Genomic DNA, 12,971 nt, shown 5'->3' with positions numbered 1-12,971 from the left:
TTTAAATGGAGAAGTAGCCTTGCATTGGCAAAGTCTACAAATCACATTAGCTAAAAGTTGAAATTGAACTATTTTAGTAAATACTCGATTTTAAACTTTCAGATACAGCTATGATGTCATTGATGAAATCTGTTACATATATGTGGTTTGGCTCACTTCAGATAAAGTATGTTGTTTAAGGAAGTGCTTAGTTGACCTTTTTAATAATGTTTTACTGTGCAGTTTGGTTATCATGAACCAGCCTGCTGGGGTTGAGCACTTCACCCATTATTAGGCTAACCTGCAGGACAATGTATATTTGGTAATTGTAAAAGCAAGTATAGGTGCTATGCATGATGCTTAAATATTTAATAATATAGTAACAGAGAGAGAGAGAGAGCCGTGCTAGTCCATATACTATCAAAACGAAAAAGCAGTCAAGTAGCACTTTAAAGATTAACAAAGTAATTTATTAGGTGAGCTTTCGTGGGACAGACGCACTTCTTCAGACCATAGCCAGACCAGAACAGACTCAATATTTAAGGCATAAGGTTCTCTATTTTAGTCTTTAAAGTGCTACTTGACTTCTTTTTTGTTTTGTTAATAGTATAGGATAGGGTCACTGTTCTAAATGTAAGCAGCAAAAAGGAAAGAGGACTGGAGGTGACATGGGCAAGCAGTAAGGTGTGAGTGTAGGGTGATTATTAGATAGAGTTAAAGTATATATGTACACAAGGGCACAGTTGTATTGAGCTCTGCAGGAAACAACGAGCAACTCAGTTTTGCTGGAATATGCTTCAGAAGGACCAAACTTACAATGACAAGCCATTCAAGTAACTGGTGGTCAAGTTGAGTGTATTTTGTTTAAATCCCCTTGTTCTCTTAAAACTAGTTGAAAGCTCAGAAGGAAAAGCTTGAGAGTAAAGAGCTGCATATGAATCTTCTGCGACAGAAAATATCCCAGCTGGAAGAGGAGAAGCAAGTGCGAACAGCCCTGGCTGTGGAGAGAGATGAGGCCAACCTCACCATCAGAAAGTTACACAAGCAGATGGAGAGGTTACAGAAGGAGCTGGCCCTGGCAAGAAACTCTAACACTGAACTCAAAGTCAAACTGTCTGATGCCAATGAACTTAAAGTGAGTAAATTTTAAACTTTACCATTTCTGTATATTAGTGGAAGGGAAAGGCTGAAAACACTTGGAACTTACATTCTGTTGTAAGTAGTGCTCTGCTTTTTCAGCTTTTATTTGTTTAAAAATAATTTCAGGAATTTTTAGGTGTTTTCCAAATGTTAAAACCAGGATGAATAATGAAAAAACAGAGAAAAATTCATAATATGCACATTTGACAACACTGTAATTAAACCTTTTAATATACAAAGGTATTTTTGTCTCTCTGAGCTAATAATTTTTCAGGAACTCCTGGTTTTCATATGCATACACAATTTTCTTCAAATTATCCTCATTCATATTGAGACTCTTGTTTGTCTTGGATGTAGTCCAACTTTGAAAGTAAGCACTCTGTATCAATAGATCAGCAAAGTAGCAAAGCAAGCCCTAGGAAGTGTCTTGATGACTGTTCCAAAAGGTTTCACATTGCTAGGGTTAGGCTTGTTTGTATGCATAGTAAATTCCCTTTCCAAATACGAAATTTCATCTTTAGTAGCAAATTATTGGAACACTCTGGCATAATAGTCATAATTTGCTGAAAAATTCATCTTGGAGAGATGAGATGCAACACCGGAATGGCATTTCAAAAAGAAAGTTCAGCACCAAGCACTTTGCAATTCAAATTATGGGTCACAGTCTCCCATTTGTTGATGAGCATTATGTTGAAGATCTTGAATGCTTTTTTTGGTTTTTCTCGTGTTGTGGGGTTGGAAGGATTTCCAGAAGTAACTGGTTTTTCTCTCTATTTCTTTTGCTGCTTTTATGCTTAATTCAAGTGAGATTTTGTTTGTCCAGATCTGGTAATCGTTTGCATTGGTAATCATGTTGGCAGTAGTCAGAGCAAACTCCAGTATTTTCTGTGTGTGTCACAGCGATTCCATTTTTTCAGCAATGAATGTTACTTTGGTGCACAGAATCTGGTGGTAATTTTGGTTACCAACCAGTTTCTTCAGAGTTTCTGAACCAACAAACAGTATGATCTGGGAGACACCTTAGCACAGTCCACACATTACTTACATAACAGGCAGCAAAGTGCAAACTCATCCACTGATGTGGCATGGTGGGTAGGTAATAGCAATTGGCTCTCCAAATGACCTGAATCCAGTGATGCAAGATTTCACCTCTTTCACTGCTTTTGTAGCAGTAGCTGCTGGCAGTGCATTGTTAATCAGGTGAGCAGGACAGGTAACAGTTAGTAGCCCTGGTTACTGACTGAGTTTAATCTCCTGTGCAAACATAGCTATTTAGGAGTAGAATTTGTGTTAGTTGCAGCCACGTTTTCCCAGGTCAGTTGGTACATCTCAAATATACTAGTTATTCTCTGCCTCAGGAAAATAGGTGTTACCAGAGGGAATGTCACATCAGCACAAAACAATGCTTTGAACTTTGGGAGGGGGTGGTGGAAAGGCCAGCAATCAGGACAGTCCAAGGCATGAAGAGACCCATAAAAAATCAGACCAGACACATTTCCATTAGTTCATTCCATCAGTTTAGATTCTAAAGCATTGTCATTTTTTACAGATATTTACAATTGAGGTTGTCTGCATTAGGAAAAGTTTTTGCTGCTGGACAGTATTTTTTCACATGCTCATCAATAGACCCCAATTAACACTGGTTGTCCGGTGAAACAAAGCACACACAAAGTCATTGACACAATCATGCTGTGTCCTCTCACTAGGATTTAATGAAAGAACACTCTTGCTACTGACTGTTTATCTCAAAGTTAACTTTTTCTTTAAGCTTCTTATGTCACTTGTTTTTGACATACTCTTTTCTTTTTTCAATACGAGCATTGACCTTAATGCTGCAGTACGTCCATGGTGATGCATCCTCTTCACTCACATCTTTACTTTTCTTGAAAATTTCTAAGCACTGATTTGCTTCAGTTGTCAAGCATAGATTTGCATTTTCATTCCATGTTTACCTTTTTACATCTTTATCTGTGGTCAGTTGTTTAATGTCAGTGCTGCACTAAGTATATGCAAAAAATGAGTGGGAGCATCTCCCTATGAGCCAATCATAGTGCAATACTAATGTTTGATTTTCGCCCCCTCCACCGCCAATCTCCATGGTGATCGTATTCTGTGTTTTGAACTGAGTTACTTCAGTCTCAGAACTGCAGGAAATAATAATCACTTAAAACATTAATGCTTAACAAAAATAAGTTATAAATTTGAGACTAAAAGGTTGGAGCTAGGACCACTAAATTCAGTGTACAGCTTCCTCGTATGAGAATTTAAAGCAAGGTTATGTTTTGATTCTGCCAGGAACATGGGATGTGTGTAGAATGGGACTGCTTCCCATAAAATCATATGGAAAAGAGACAATCACCAGGCATGTCAAAGGGTGGCTGGGGGCATGGACTCCTCTCACAGCTGTGCCTACTGAAGCTACAGGAGCTATGGAGAGTCTCTTCTCTCATGCCCCAAGCTGCTGCGGTGAGAAAGGGCTGGGGTAGTTCTCTCTCCCTAGGATAGCTTGCATACTGAACCTCTCATCCCCATCCCAGAGCAATGATTTAAATCCCTTGTGTCCAATATGTTCGCCACTCACCATATGTGCTGAACAGTGCACCGTGGTGTAGTGAATATGGCTCTCAAGCATCAGGCAGCTCTTGGAGCACTTACATGCTGCTCCTCCTGAGAGCTTCATTTTGGGGAGTGTCATCCACTTGGTGGAAGAAGTGTGTGGCAGCCCCAGCCGTGGCTCCGGTGGTGGCCCTGGTGGCAGATACATCTGTGGCTCTGGTGAGTCAGTGGCATTAAATTAGAACTGGGGAGCTTGGGGAGCCTGGATCTCGGGCCAGGGAGGGCATTTATTTGAAGTATGGGGGAAGTGTGTGTGGAGTACCTGGCTCTGGGGGAGGGGGAGGCATTTATTTAGAACAGGGCAAATGTGGCAAATATGGAAAGACAACCGCAAGTGTGAGGATCTTTGAATCCTGTTGGACATGGCTGGTATCAAGGAAAAAAGTACTTGCTTAAACGAGGGGCACACATAGCTCACTTGACAAGTGAACCCCCCCGCTAATATGACTTACCTTTCAAAAGCAGTGCCACATGCTGCCACTCCCTCCCTGAGTTAGGAGCACTAGGAACCAATCAGAGACTTTTACATGTATTTCAATGGTAATTTAGTGTCCCTCTTATGAGTTTTTGCCTATGAGCAAAAGTTGGGTACCAGTTGTGCTCGTATAGCAAGGGATGAGTGTATATAGTCACGCATACGGGGTGGGGGCGGCAGCGAGAAAGAATGAATTTAATTAATTAATTGATAAATGGGTATAAATCAGTAAAAAAATTAACTCCTGTAACTAAAAAAACTAATTTATTGGTGAAAAGCAGTAAAAGCTGAAAACACAGAACACTAACTTTGAGGTATAGTGATGTGTTAATGGATAACTGCTGAACTATATGGCAAAGAAATGAGCATAATAAAGTCAAAAGATCTTTGATGTTTTGGAATTTCTTATTGACCTATAGATATGTACAACATAACTTCTGTAAATACAGTCCAGAAGATCAGAGATAATGTTATGGAATGTGAAATATCCATCGTGAGTACAGTTGGAAACGTTTCTATGTGTGTTTTGTGTGTGTTGCTTTAATTGTTTTCAGAAAATCTATTCTATCAAACCTCTGAGAAAAGGATTTGTATGTAAGTAAAATACAGTTTTAGTTTTTCACTAGTTCAGAATTTTTCATGAAAACATTTGTTGCTTTACAGTAGCAAAAAGCTACCTTCAGTACAGCAGAAAAAGCTACCTTCAGTACAGTATACATTCTTGAATAGCTGTCTTCACTGTATGGTTCTCATTAATGCCAATGTGAAGAACTTATCCTTATTGCACTTGTAGGTCAAAACTCTGGAACAGACTAGAACCATTGAGGAGCTAAACAAGTCCCAAGGCAAGCTGGAGAAGATGAAGGAGAAGGCTGAGAAGCAGCTGATTTGTGTCAAATCAGAACTACAGTTTTCAGAGCAGGAAGCAAAGGAAAATAAGGAAAGGGCCAGGAGCCTGCTAGAAGCTGTTACTGGTGAACTTAAGGCACTTAAAACAACCTTGGAAGAGGTGTCAAAAAGAGAAAGGCAGGTAGGTATAAACATTATAGACAAATTGTAGAAGCCCTTTGGCATGTGAGAACTTATAATCTGGACTCTTATCCTGCCACCCTGAAAACTTGTGTGTTTTTTTTATTTATATTATCTTATTATTAAGGTTTTACCAACATGAGATTGGGATGGCTACGTTATTCACGAGTGGCAAAATCAGTGGGTTTTTTTGATGCCGTTACTGACCTGCACCTTAGCAGCCTCAGCCATGGGATTGGAGGGTGCGGGTGAGGGATGTGAGGAGCTGATGGAGTACTGGCTGCTTTTTTCTTTTTGTTTTGTTTTGTTTTTTTAACAAAAAAGGCACTGGGAAACTCATCAGTTAGTTACGAGACTCGTCCTGAAAGAGTGCCAAGTAAGACTTTTGGTGACATTGTTTGCCACAAAGCACTTTTAAAGTTAAATTAAAAATACTTTAGAAGGCCGACTTTTTTGTTAGTCATTCAATTTTTCTTGTTTATGAGCCAGTAAAGCCTAGTTACTTCGCTATGTGTAGGTGGCAGATTCATGGAAAATTAAAAAGTATTTTTAAAATGTGTCAAAGGTAACTTTTTAAACAAACCACATATCCAGAATGGGATGTCGATGGGCTGTTTTAGTAGCTAGAGCCTAAGCACTGCATGGTGGTTAGTGCCATGATTAGGAGCTGATAGTCAGAGCCATGGGACAACACTGAAGTCAGGATTCAAGAATCAAGCTAAGGATTAGAGCCAAAGCCAAGAGTCAGTAATGGTACACTCCATCTCTCGTTAAACAAGTACTTTTATTTATGAGTACTTGCTTAAGTGAGGGACACATCTACCTCCCCGTACTCAATGAGTGAACTCCCCCTGCTAATATGTGTAACCCCAACCCTGTGGCTCCAACCCCCAGTAGTCTGACCCCCTCCCCTGCCAGCCCTGCAGCATGACCCCCCACTGGCCGCATGGCCCCAAACCATGGCAGCATAACCAGTCTCGCAGCCCCAAACCGTGGCAGTCTGACTGCCCTGCCGGCCCCAAACCACAGCAGCCTAACCGGCCCCGCAGCCCCACATCCAGACCCCCGCCCCCGCTGGCCCCACAGCCCCATACCGTGGCAGCCTAACCAGCCCCATGGCCCCACATCCAGATCCCTCTGCCAGCCCAACGGCCCTGTACCGTGGCAGCGTAACTGGCCCCCCAGCCAGCTCCTCATGCCAGACCTTCGGCTCCGCTCCCTGACCCCGCGCCCTGCGGCCCCAAACTGGGGCAGCCGTACCCCCCTGCCACCTGTACGCTGTATGTGGCAGCCTGAACCCCCCACCAGAATTTAGTCCTCCCACTCACGGCCCCAAACTGCCCCAGCCTTTAACCCTCTCCAACCCAAGGTTCACTTACCTTTCAAAAGCAGCGCCACCTGCTGCCATTCCTTCCCCGAGGTAGAAGCCCTTAGGAACCAATCAGACTTTTACGTGTATTGTAATAGGGATTTAGTGTCCCTCTTATCAGTTTTCACCTACGAGCAGAAAGTTGGGAACAAATTGTTTTCATATAGCGAGGGATGAGTGTACTCAGGAACCAGGTAGGGGAGTAGGGTGGCAGCCAGAAAGGAGCAGGATAAGAACAGGAGCCTAGACTGGATACAAGGCAGGAACAGGGGAGACGGCAGTTGTGGATTGAAGACCAGCCAGCAAACTACTGCTACTGCTGAGCTTTAATACAGATCTTTTTCCCTCTTTTTAGCTAGTTAAGTGAGCTGACCAATCAGGAAATTTTGCTGCAACCCAGTTGGGCACATTAATTTGCCTGAACACTGGAGTGACTAACACTAGGCTCTCCTTGAGGGAACTCAGTGTTATGGTTCCTGACAGTAACCCCATATCAGGAGCATCTTCAGGGGCCTATCATCTGGATTTCTTTCAGATGGACCCAATGAAAATTGTATACTAATGATTTATGAATGTTCTCTGCTGGTTCCTGTGACTGGTCACCAGGACAGTAGCCTTTTTAGTTCACAAGTAGTTAAACTCCTGTATACCTTTTCCCTCTCTGAGTTCTGATTGTCTCATCTCTTCGATAATGAATATGTGGGGACTGCTCACCCACAATGGAAAACTTCTGCATACCTTCAGAAACAGCTGCTGGACGTGACTAGTAACTGCAGTATCCTACTTCTGGAAGTTTTGTGGCTCTTCTCATTAAGCTGTACTGTCCTAGTTTAGACAAAGAGGATTCAACTAAAACCCAGCCTCAGTTCCCCACGCAGCACTCCTTTGCTTGGGGTTTAAAAAACCCAAATGCTGCCAAATAAGCATGTTGGTTGCAAGTGCATGCAGATTTTAGCAACCTTTCACTGCTAGATGCCTATCAAAATGTGAACACACATTCTGTTCTATAAATAGCACATACCCTGATACAAGGGTCTAATGAAAAAGCAGCTGTTGGGACTTTTTTTTTTTTTTTTTAATTTTTACCCTTGTGTTTTAAGAGTCTTTGGCTATGAAGATTAAGAAGTTGCTGAGGAGATTCTATTAGTAGAATAGCTTTCATAGCGAACATGAAGGTTTGCCTGAGAACTTTGTCAATTAGTGGTTAAAGCTACCTTTTAGCCACAGTGAACATCATCTAAAAATAATATACATGGCCTTGCAGTGCTGAAGTACAAGAATGATATACATATCCTTGGCACAAATGTCACCATTTTTGCTTTTTTTACTTTTTTTCTAATTTGTACTTAAAATATTAATTTAAGAAACTTGAGACTCGTGATGCACCATAAAAAAAAAAAAAAAAAGGCAATGTACACCAGTGAAAATAGGCACAAAACTCATGAATGGATTTTTGTCTTTTCATAAAAGATGCTGTGGCTTTGTTCACTACAGGAGTGGGGCATGTTGGAAATTCCTAAGGTACTATGTATTCTAAAATCATATATTGTGTGTAATCTCTTAGAGCTTTGTACAGGTTCAGACTCCCTCATCTGGCACTCTCTTGTCTGGCAACATCACTCATCCAGCAGGACAATGGATGTTGCTGGACCAGACAGCAACCACAGGATCGCAGCTGGGGGAACCCTGGCTGCCCTGTGAGTAGCTCTGCCTGGCTGAAGAAGCCCCAGCAGCTCTGTGGCAGGGAGCCAGATGTGGTGTGGAGCCCTGCGGGAGCCCTGGCCGGGAGTGGGGGAACCCTGGCAGCCCCAGCTTGACAACAGGCTGGGATGCAGAGCCCTGCCACAGCTCCAGCTGTGGGAACCCCAGTAGGCCCATTCCTGGATGCCATCTGGGGCATGAAGCCCTGCTGGCAGCCCCAGCCATGGGAACCCTGGTTGTGGTTAGGAGAACCCCACAGCCTGGTGATTGAGAACCGGCTGGGGCATGGAGTCCTGCATGCAGATGTGCCGCCATGGGGACCCCTGCCAAATTGAGGGGGGCCAGGAAGCTCTGTGGGGGAACCTGCAAGAATGGGCCCACCCCCTCCAGGTAGCCCCTTCACCTCCCCATATCCAGTAAATCCCCTTTTCTGGGTTCACTCAGGTCCCAAGGATGCCGGGCGAAGGATGTACAACCTGTATTTGCACTTTTAAAAGAAAAACATACCCAAGTTAGCTGTCATTACAGGCATCATACCTGCATTCTTATTAAGTCTAATATCACCTGTCTTAAGATGAGTCTAAAGGGCATTCAGACTTATTGCTGAGATTCACAGACATTGCTGCGATCCCTACATGGCCTTTATGCACAATCAACCACAAAGAAAATCCTAAATGTATTTTATTTTGACATGGATTCAGCTCAAGCAGTGACCTGAAGTATTTATTATTTGGTAGGAATATAAATTCTTCTTCGAGATGTGTTGCTCATGTCCGTTCCAAGTTGGGTGTGCGCTGATGCACGTCCTCTCACCAGAAGCTTTTTGCCCTAGCCAGTAGCCATAGGGTCAGTGCAGTGCCCCCTGGAGTTGCGCCGGTATGGCGACCAATATATGTACCGCCTGCCCCTACCTCCCGCCCACTCGGTTCCTTCTTGCCGTGCTGCTGGTTTTTGGAGCTCTTGATTTCTCTGTTCAAATCAATAGCTAGTAGCCTATTGTAGTGTAAGTAGTTGTTGAAGTGTAAATAGCTTTAGTATTTGATAGTTAGTCTTAGTGTTTTAACGAACAGCCGAAGCAGGGCTTTCCATCCCCTTCAGCACCTTGGTGCTGGGGTATGCCTAGCACCCCAGGCTTTAAGGTTTGTTCAAAATGCAGCAAACATATGCCCAAAAGTGACCCCCTGCATTCGTCTGTTTTATTTGCTTGGGAGAAGGACATCACGTGATCACTGTTCAATTTGTAAGGCTTTTAAGCCCAGAACTTTGAACTTTGAAGTCCTGTTAATGGAGGCAGCTCTTGAGCCTCAAGAGTCTCCAGCGGAAGCGGAGAGTGGAACCCCCCTTGGTGCAAAGTGCACTGTTGCTGTTGACCACAGTGCCACCTAAGGACTCTTGGCACAGGGAGCAGGTGCAGGCACCGTCGCAGCCTTGGTGCCATAGGATTCAATCTCCAGTGCTGAAGAAGAAGAGGCACAAGAGGCATTGCTCGCCGAAGTCAGAGTGGGTTGGCTTCAAGTCCAAGGCTCTGACGTGTGCTGTTGAAGAGCAGTAGGTGTGTATGTTGACGACGGTGCAGAGTGGGAGCCCTCAGGCACTGGACTTGCCCTCAACTCCAGAGGCATTTTGAGCGGCACAAGGACTGCTTCAGATGACAGTGTTGTGTCCTTCTCCATTTATGCAGGACAGGTGCCATAGCACTGAAATGGAGTGATCGTGGCTCATGGATGTGACACAGCGCCAACCTCTGTGCTCACATCAACACTAGCACTGACACCATATTTGGTGCTGAGTGCTCTGGTGCCAAACCAGCAGACTGTGGACCAGTTTCAGGTGCCCTATGCTCTGGCACTGGCACCATCCTTGGTGCGCACATCAGCGCCTACTCCAATGGCCATGGTCATCTGCTTCTAATTGGCGTTGGAGTCAGACTCCTTCTGCTTGAACTCCGGACAGCGTGGGAGCTTGAGAAGGTTGCACCATAGCCATCACAGGCACCATAGTCATTGCTTGGACAATACGGGTTGGCCACTGGCTTCGCAGGTGACTCAACAGTGGCCCTTCTGGACCCCGTGGGCATTTTGGAGAGTTTCAGACCTTCAGCTCCACATAAATGTGAGGGAGCTCAGGGCCATTAGACTACCACGTGTGACTTTCAAGGCCAGTCTGGCGGGAAATTGTGTGTCAGTCAGTACGAACAACATGACAGCAATGTGCTGTGTCAACAAACGGGGATGCACACTCCTCTTCCCTGTGTCATAAGGCCATGATGCTCTGGGATTTCAGCATATAGCATAGCATCACGCTGTAGGCCCTTTACCTGAGAGGTGTGCACAATTGTCTGGCAGACCAACTCAGCAGGTACGTTATGAATCATGAGTGGTCTCTCCACCCGGAGGTTGTTCATTCTATTTTCCAGAAGTGGAGGTAACCTCAGGTGTACCCGTTTCCTTCCCACCTCAATGCAAAATGCGGGACACTTGGCTCCTACCACAAGCAGAGCCCAGGGTGCTGGGCAGACGCCTTCAGTGTCCCCTGGTTGGGCAGGCTGATGCACGCATTCCCTCTGATTCCACTAGTTCACAGGGTGCGCCTCAAGATTCACTCAGAAGGGGAGTTGATCATCTTGGTGGCAGTAGCATGGTCCCGTCAGCACTGGTATTCGACTCTCATGCACCTGTCAATCTGCAAGCCAATGATGTTGCCGATCCGGCCGGACCTGCTGATGTAGCAAGAGGGAAGACTGCAACATCCCAATCTCCAGTTGCTGCACCTCAAGGTGTGGATGCTCCATGGCTGAGGGACCAGGAGCTGGCCTGTTTGGATCCCATAAGGGAAGTATTGTTAAATAGTAGAAAATCCTCTACGAGGGTTAGTTATTTGGCTAAGTGGAAAAGGTTTTCAGTGTGGGTGTTTCACACAGGACTATCTCCTTCCAGTCCCTATCCTGTTGATTTTAGATTACTTATGGGGTCTGGTACAGGAGGGTTTGTCCCTCTCCTCAGTTAGGGTGCACTTAGCTGCTATCTCAGCTTTTCACCGGTGTCATGGAATATCATCTGTGTTCTCAGACCCCATAGTCAAAAGGTTTCTGAAAGGTCTAGAAAGAATCAAGCCCCAGGTTCAGGCGCTACTGCCCCCGTGTGATCTCAATGTGGTGTTAACCAAGCTTATGGGCCCCCTTTGAATCCCTGGCTCCCTGCTCCTGGCTGTTTCTGAGCTACAAAACTGTGTTTTTGGTGGCAGTCACGTCAGCCAGAAGGGTATCTGAGTTGAGGGCACGTTCAGTGGACCCCTTCTACACAGTGTTTCACAAGGATAAGATTAGGCTGAGACCTCATCCCGCATTTTTACCTAAGGTGGTCTCCACGTATCATGTTAACCAAGACATTTCCCTACTGGTATTTTGCCCAAAGCCTACCCAAGGGAGCAATGTTTACATACGTTGGGCATTAAAAGGGCACTGGCCTTCTGTATGGATAGGACTAGGCCCTTTAGACCACAGCAAGTCTTTGTGGCAGTTGATGGTAGGATGAAGGACGTTCTGGTCTTCTCCCAGCAGATTTCCTTCTGGATTGTGACGTGCAACAAGGAGTGCTACAAGCTCACGGGGGTTCCTCCCCCGATGGTTAGGGCACACTCCATGAGAATGCAGGCCTCTTCTGCAGCATATTTGGCGCAAGTGCCTATCCAGGACATCTGTAGGGCGACCACCTGGTCCTCAATTCATATGTTTACAGCACGTTACGCTTCAACAAAGCATGCATGGGAAGACACTGTGGTGGGCAGGGCTGTCCTGCAGCCTGTTTGGGGCTGCAACCCCACATCCTAGGCATTGGCTTGTATTCACCCAACTTGGAATGGGGATGAGCAATTACTCGAAGAAGAAAAGACAGTTACCTGTTCTGTAACTGATGTTCTTCAAAATATGTTGCTCATGTCCATCCTGCCACCGTCCCCACTGTCAGAGTAGCGGGCAAGAAGGAACTGAGCTGTGGAGGGAGAGGAGGGTTGGGCAGTGCATATATTGATTGCCATGTTGGCACTACTCTGGGGGTGCCACACCAACCTTAAGACTACTGGCTAGGGCAAAATGCTTCTGGCTACTGGGTGTGCACCAGCGCACACCCAACTTGGAATGGACATAAGCAACACATCTGGAAGAACACTAGTTACAGAACAGGTAACTGTCTTTTTCACAGTACTTGGTTTAGTTTTTGGTCTGTGTAGTAAGAGTCCTTTGGCTCTCCTTGTTATCTGGGCCCAAATAAGACCCTTTTCAACTTTTTTGTTGGGGTGAGAGTAATGAAAATGTAATGTGAATTTATTTATTTTTGCATCAGAAATATTATATATACAGAAATCATTATTCTTTTTGTAGGGAAAATCATGACTAACTGAAGTGAAATTAGGACTGTGCATACATACAATAATTTTGAAATAACTAAGGAATCCCAGAATCATAGATTCATAGGGTTAGAAGGGACCACAAGGATCATCTAGTCTAAACCCCTGCCAAGATGCAAGATTTATTGTGTCTGAAGAATTTGTTGTGTCTGAAGAAAGCCTTAAATGAAAGTTTATCCAGTGTGTAATACTTGTCTCAGTTTGTGATATTTCAGTAGAAAAGCATGGCCTTTATTTTCCATGTTGCATTGTTTAGAA

At 44.4% G+C, this 12,971-nt stretch overlaps 1 protein-coding gene across 2 annotated transcripts in view; it reads left to right on the top strand.

Annotated features, from left to right (window-relative positions):
* Window positions 1-12,971, top strand: part of CCDC170 (coiled-coil domain containing 170) — a 92,173-nt gene that overhangs the window by 69,996 nt on the left and 9,206 nt on the right. Inside the window, exons 11-13 of one of the 2 annotated variants that reach the window (XM_074990367.1) lie at window positions 872-1,114; window positions 5,004-5,240; window positions 8,079-8,129. In XM_074990367.1, the coding sequence (XP_074846468.1) occupies window positions 872-1,114; window positions 5,004-5,240; window positions 8,079-8,129 (531 nt within the window). The remainder of the gene's footprint in view (window positions 1-871; window positions 1,115-5,003; window positions 5,241-8,078; window positions 8,130-12,971) is intronic. The other variant, XM_074990368.1, reaches the window with a different exon arrangement.

This window comes from Carettochelys insculpta, chromosome 3, assembly GCF_033958435.1.
Source record: "Carettochelys insculpta isolate YL-2023 chromosome 3, ASM3395843v1, whole genome shotgun sequence".
NCBI classification, from domain to species: Eukaryota; Metazoa; Chordata; order Testudines; family Carettochelyidae; genus Carettochelys; species Carettochelys insculpta.
This window is presented reverse-complemented; position numbering and strand designations above follow the sequence as displayed.